The sequence below is a fragment of the Camellia sinensis genome, chromosome 11 (genome assembly GCF_055761805.1).
Source record: "Camellia sinensis isolate YWXY chromosome 11, ASM5576180v1, whole genome shotgun sequence".
Taxonomy (NCBI): Eukaryota; Viridiplantae; Streptophyta; class Magnoliopsida; order Ericales; family Theaceae; genus Camellia; species Camellia sinensis.
The window spans coordinates 22,129,367-22,136,299 of NC_138971.1; the positions used below are offsets into that span (position 1 = coordinate 22,129,367).

General features: G+C 34.2%; 1 protein-coding gene across 12 annotated transcripts; it reads left to right on the forward strand.

Moving 5' to 3' along the window:
- The first annotated feature begins 2,102 nt into the window (after positions 1-2,102).
- Positions 2,103-6,275, forward strand: LOC145803082 (uncharacterized). 12 transcript variants are annotated; one of them, XM_082896440.1, is made up of 8 exons: positions 2,103-2,246; positions 2,370-2,427; positions 3,025-3,105; positions 3,274-3,335; positions 3,765-4,031; positions 4,368-4,508; positions 4,819-4,937; positions 5,824-6,275. In XM_082896440.1, coding segments are annotated over exons 5-8 (462 nt in total). In that variant the 5' UTR covers positions 2,103-2,246; positions 2,370-2,427; positions 3,025-3,105; positions 3,274-3,335; positions 3,765-4,030; the 3' UTR covers positions 6,025-6,275. The 12 variants fall into 12 exon arrangements, 8 of the variants coding, with proteins under 8 accessions (XP_082752566.1, XP_082752564.1, XP_082752569.1 ...); XM_082896438.1 differs by having other exon boundaries at positions 2,105-2,246; positions 3,284-3,335; XM_082896443.1 differs by lacking the exon at positions 3,274-3,335 and having other exon boundaries at positions 2,107-2,246.
- The last annotated feature ends 658 nt before the right edge of the window (positions 6,276-6,933 follow it).

Sequence of the window (6,933 nt, forward strand, 5' to 3'; positions counted from 1 at the left end):
TCTTCTTTCTCTCTCTGTGTCTACTTGTCCATTTGTCTATTTCTCCTTCACTATGTTCGCCTTGCTTAGTTTCTTACTCACATCTTCTCTATTTATCGAGCTCCTTCTCGATTTATCGATCCACTATAAGAAAATACACTTTTAGCAACCACTTTGTCTATCTCTCTCTCTAGCTCATCACTCTATCTCTCTTCTTTATCTGTCTCTTACAAAATTAAAATATTTTTAAAATATTTAAAAAATTGATTTGAATTAAGTTTTGAACAGAGTTTTGAATTATCTGTCTTCTTTATTTATTGAGCTCCCTATCGATTTATCGATCCACTACAAGAAAATGCACTTTTAGCGACCACTTTGTCTCTTTCTCGCTCATCACTCTGTCTCTCTATCTCTTTTCCCTATTCGTCTCTTACTCATCTCTCTCTCTCACCACCCATCTTCTCTACCACATTTACCACTATTGCAAATGACATTCAACTACCACCACTCTTCTCTTTCTCTCTTTCACTCATCACTCTTCTTTCTCTGTCTGTTTGTCTATCTATCTGTTTGTCTGTCTGTCTGTGTGTCTTTCGTTCATCTTTCTTCTCTCTATCTCTCCTTGGTCTTCTCTCTTTGTCTCTCTCGCTCATCTCTCTTCTCTCTATCTCTCTCATCTCTTTTCTCTCTCTGTCTTTCTCGCTCATCTCTCTTTTCTCTCTCTCTGTCTCTCTCGCTCATCTCTTTTCTCTCTATCTCTCTATTTTTCTATTCTCTCTATCATTCATCTCTTTACGCTCTCTTTCTATATGTCTCTCCCATCTCTTGTTTCTCTCTATTTTTCTATATGTCTCTCTCTATCTATTTCTCTCTCTGTCTCTCTGTCTCTCTCACTCTATATCTCTTTCTCTCTTTATCTCTCTCTCACTTATCACTCTTCTCTCTTTCTTTCTCTCTCTGTGTCTGTTTGTTTGTCTCTCACTTTTGTCTCTCTCTCTCTTTCTCTCTATGTGTCTGTTTGTCTCTCTCCCCCATTGTGTTCACATTGCTCATTCTCTCCCTCATCTCTTCTCTATTTACTGAGCTTTCCACTACAAGAAAATGCACTTTTAGCGACCACTTTTTCTCTCTCTCACTCATCACTCTGTCTTTGTCTCTGTCTCTCTCTTTCTCTTCTCTATCTGTCTCTCACTCATCTCTCTCTCTCTCTCACCACCCATCTCTTTTACGACCTTCACCACTACTGCAAAACGCCATTCCACTACCACCATTACTTCTACTGTCGCCATTTCACCTCTACGACTACCATTACTACTACTATCGCCACCACTCCACTACCACCACTGCCACTACTGCCATTACTACTACCATTACCTCTCTTTCACCCCTGCCACTCCATTTACACTACCACTACCACAACTTCACCACTAATCTCTTTCGCCATCACCATCACCACCTCCACCACCATCATCTCTTGTCCACCACCTTCACTACTGCTGCCGTTCTTTTTCCTCTACCATAAAAAATTAGTTCATGATTTTTAGTAATAAAAAAAAGTAGGCCGCAGAAAAATATTTTTCATTGACTACAGAAAATTAATTTTTATTTTAGTGGAAAATATTTTTCATTAAAATATATATGAAACAAATAAATTTTCAACCTTAATAACGAAAAGAAAATGAAAATTATTATTTATTTATTTTTATTATTTAAATATTCATTTATGATGAAATTTTTTTTTATTTTTTTTCTCATCCCCTCTCATTTTTATTTTAGTGAAAAATATTTTTCATTAAAATATATATGAAACAAATAAATTTTCAACCTTAATAACGAAAAAAAAATAAAAATTATTATTTATTTATTTATATTATTTAAATATTCATTTATGATGAATTTTTTTAAATTTTTTTTTCTATTACAAAATAAAAAAATGAAAATAATATTTTTATTATTTAAATATTATTTTTTAAATAATATTTTTTTAAAAATATTAAAAAAAAACCCATTTTTTCCATTCCCGCGCCCCCCCAAAATCCCCAATTCTTAGAACCAAAAAAACCCCCCCCAATTCTTAGAACCAAAAAAACCCTAAATCTAATCGTCTCCCTTACATCACTCTCTCAGTCGCCTCTCTCTCTCTCTCTCTCACCCTCTCGTTCATCTCTGCACCGATCTCGTTCATCTCTGCACCGATCACTCTCTCATTCTCTCGTTGTTCATCTCATCGATTCGCACAGATCATCGCACCGCCGATCTACTCACAAGTAAACTCTTTCTCTCAATCTCTGTCTCTCTCTCTCTCGGCCCGATGGTTGTTTTATATATATATATATATATCAGATATATCTCTGATCTAATCTGTCTCCCTCACTCTCTCATCTCATCAGATCAGTCTCATCTTTGTCTCTCTCTCTCTCGCCCCGATAGACTCACATTGTCTCACAGGTAAGTCTCTCTCTCTCTCTCCCTGATCTCTCATCTCTACACTGCACCGATCGAATCTGTGTGTGTAATGTCTCCCTCATTCTGTGATGTTTGTAATGTCTGTATGTTAATCTGAATCTGAAATGTTGATCTTAGTTGATCACACTGTGTAATCTGAAATCTGATCTTAGTTGTGTCTCACACTGTGTAATGTTGATCTTAGTTGTGAAATCTGAAATCTGTATGTTAATTTTATTAATTCTGAAATCTAAATCTGAATCTGAAATATGAATCTGTGTGTTTTTGTTTTTAATTAATTTAATTTTTTTTTTCAGATTTGGTATATTATATATGCAAATCAAGACAAAAGTACCCAGAAATTAAAATCAAGTTACATGTTTGTGCATTTAGGGCGTGTTTGGACATCCCATTGGACTTGAATGTTTACATACTTAGTTATATTTCAGCTTAGAGCCAGGGTTGAAACTCATTGATTGATGGTATGATTGATATTAGATGGAGAAACTCTAATCGATTCTTTTCTCATTAATACATATTTCATTGGTGTAATGGAGAAAAGAACTTGGGGTTGACTGTCTTCTACTGATTGGAGTACAGGTGACTCAAAAGAAAGTTTCTATATTGGTCCCCTGGAAAGCATTTCAAGTCATAGTAATCTGAATCAATGGCCTTCAGAAGGTATTTTAATAATTTCGTGTGCTTTCATTTGTTTATGTTCTCTTAATGTGTCCTCATATAACAATTTCATTTCTCCTGCATTTTGTGATCTGTCATTTAGCATACATTTTGTACAATGGGTACATGATTCCTAAGGTGAAAACATTATTTCTGGTGTTGTCTGGCTAGGAAATTCCAGAAGTTTTTCCATCTTGGAGACCTACTATTGAATCTTACTATGAAAGAGTCCTGTAAGTTTTCTCCATTGTTTATTCCTGTGTCACACTCTGAAAAGAGAGTAGAAAGTTATCAAAAATCATAGTAGATCTATTCACTTAAACTGTGTCTGCCTAGTAAGTTCATTTCCTTCAATCAACGTTAATTTCTTTATACAAAATCAGAAGTTTTGCTCATGCATCCAATACATGATTTCTTTGACTAGTTTATAGTGCTAATTTGTATTTCCTTCCCTTGGATTTGACGTTTTGGATTTCTTTCTTGTGCAATTGAAGTTGGAGTGTTGCAAGAATTCTAATATGTAGAAGACCAGATTGAGGGTTGTGAAATGTGAAATATCAATGATTTCTTTGATTTTTTTACTTGTGTCCAACACATTCCATGCACTTAACTTTTTTTGTTTCTGTTTTTGTGGGTAAATGGGCAAACCTGTGCTTATGCAGCTCCGTAATCTGGAAAGGGGTGTGGACATATTAGTTGCCACACCGGGGCGCTTAGTAGATATGATAGAGAGGGCAAGAGTTTCTCTTCGGATGATCAAGTATTTGGCTTTGGATGAGGCTGATCGAATGTTGGATATGGGCTTTGAGCCCCAGATTCGAAGGATTGTTGAGCAAATGGAGATGCCTCCACCAGGTGCAAGGCAGACAATGCCTCCACCAGGTGCAAGGCAAATGGATATGGGCTTTGCAGTCATGTTTCTATAGGTAGTAGTACTATGAAAGATGGCTTAGTTTTTTTTTTTTTTTTTTGTTTATAATATTTTTTTTTTGTTTTGTTTTAATTTTTTAATTTTATTTTTATGAGATCATGGTTCTACGTTTGATTTGATTCTTTTAATCTATTAGCTAGATAAAAATCATTGTTTGTTTTAACTTTTAGATACGGTGTAGATAGTATTTCTATTGTACTCTTTTTAAAGAGTTAAAAATTCTTTGATTGCTGCTGTGCTGTGAAACAGGTTCACTTCTAGAATTCTAATCAAGCAGTATTTTAATTTCCCCCCACCTTTTTTCCATTTAAAATTTTATTTTTTTTAATTTCAGTGACTTTTTTAGTTGTAGCCCTTGTAGAATGTTGGCTACATGGCCATGTTGACATTTGGTATTGTTGGACACAAAAAGCATTTGATGAAGATGGTAATGTAAAGCAACCGAAGCAACTCTCAATTAACAAAGTTGGACATGGTATGTGGGGAATACTATTCTTCTTCTTCCTTCTTGGATGTATGTATGTGGAGAATTCATATCATCTCTGTCATCCCCTTAAATTCTATAATTACTTTGAATGTTTTCATTTATATCTTTAAATTTCAATAATCTTATTTGGATTCTAATAAAGTTAGTAAATGAATTGCTATGACAATCCAAATGATCGAAAAGAGGATATGAGTGGATGGTACACTGACATTTGTTATGCCTTTTTGGTTGGCATTATATTGCCACTCTTTTTGGGTGAATACATTGTATTGCCACTCATATTGTATGTTTTGTGTAGCGGTGCATGAGATTGATCCAGTCTTCAAAAAATTCTCTTGCTCGGAGAAACTATCAAGCTTACTCTTATCCTTAGACTACAAGAGGCCGATGATCATTCAATCAATGTACATATTTAAGGTACCTCTTGTTCTTTTTTCATCATGTTATTAGCACAGTTATTTTCTGTTAATGTGGCAGTTGTATGTATCCAATAGGCTGAGCTTGAGCTTGTGCTTGTGTCTTTGACATACAGCACTGTGCGAGCTTAGTGTGGCCTTCTTTAGAAGAAAAAATGCATTTGGCAGATGTCTGTTCAATTATGTTCTTTTTTTTTTTTTTAAATATATGATTGATTTATCAAAGAATTTTTTTTATCAATTCTTTACCATCTCAAATAGTTGATCTCTTTCGCCCAAGATCACCTATGTTGAAGTTTAAGTTTATTAAAATCCCTCTTTACATTTTTTAATTCATCGTCCGTCTTAAGGTAAACATCTTCATTGGTTTAGTTTTAAACTCCCCAGTCCTCACTAATAGGTGAAGAAATGTTGCTCAAATGATGACAATCCTTTAGGCCTGATGTTTTACTCTTTGTTGTCACCATATCACTAAATCAAATATAATTACTCTGTTTCACAACTTGCAGAAAAGCATATATATATAGACTATGGCTATGAGTATTCTTGATCATCATCTCATACAATAATCATTAATGTACTAAATATCTTTCTAGAGTGCCGTAAAATTGTGAATTTTCGTCAACCCTTAGTTTGCAATTTTCAAAAAGGAAGTCTAATTTAATTTTGTTTCCTATTCTGATTTACTATCATTTGATGAATATTTTTCAATTTTTCCTATAGAGTTTTGTTCTCTTGGAGTAATTCTTCAATCCTTTTATTTGTTCTTTCAACTCAAAATTTATAGAGCTACATGTCTGTTAGGTTGAAGCCTTGAATTTTAAATTCAAGTATATTTTTTAGATACTGAGTTGGCTCTTTTGTTGTATCTTCTTCAACCTCAACAGCTTTCCGAGGCAGAGAAGGAGATACAGAGGCTACTGGAGAGATGCGATGGTGTTTCAAGCAACAACCCGACTTCATTGTTCTCCATGGAAGCCATGGATCCACCTTTTCTAGGGGAGTTTGGGATGGAAGGGTTTGGAAATATTTTTTATGTGCCAGAAAACAATTACAATCATGGCATGGATTGGGTTAATCTTATATGATATGTAATTAAAGCAATTCCAGTATTAATGTAGCTAGTGACCATCTTATGTACATTTTTTTGTTTTTTTTTGCCCTTGGCTTTGTTTTTATGTTGCAGTGTTTCAGTGGTATTTTACATTTAACTAGAAGATGGAATTGTTAATGTTAGAATATAACTTGTTTTTTAATTATAGATGAATTTTTATTTATATATTGGACTTTTTAATTATTATATAATTATTGGTTTTTTTTTATAGTTATTTTTCATTTAATATAAGTCATTTTTATATTTTTAATAATTTTATTACAGGTTTTTTTTTTTGTTTTTTGTTTTTTAATTTTTTTTGAGACGGCAGAACATCCCGTCTCAAAAAGAAATTTGAAATAGGCTTTTTGCGACGGCACCTCTACTGTCGCAAAAGGTAGGGAATATTATTGAAAAATAAAGCCTTTAGCGACAGTGTCATAGCCGTCGACAATAGTCATTAGCAATGGCTTAGGTTGCTGTTTCAAATACACTTTTAGCGACGGTATTTTTTCCGTCGCAAAAAACCCTTTTAGCGACGGCAATATGGTGCCGTTGCAAAAAAATTCAGATTTTCATCTATTATTGGCGACAGAAATTTGTCGTCGCAAAAAAAGAATTTTCCCGTCACAAAAGCAAAGGCGACGGCACTTGCCGTCGCTAAAACCCTTTTGCAACCCCTTTTGTTGCGACCCCCACTTGCCGTCGCAAAAAGTCATTTTACCGTCGCAAAAACCTTTTAAGACGGCAATTGGGGTATTTGCGACGGCGTTTTGCCGTCGCAAAAACAATTTTTTTTGTAGTGTTTAATTTTCAAGTACATCTAAGAGCATCAGCATCAAGCCCTCTACAACAACTTTGAAGCTATTGTAGAGAGCAAAATCAAGAATTTGTGCTCCATTAG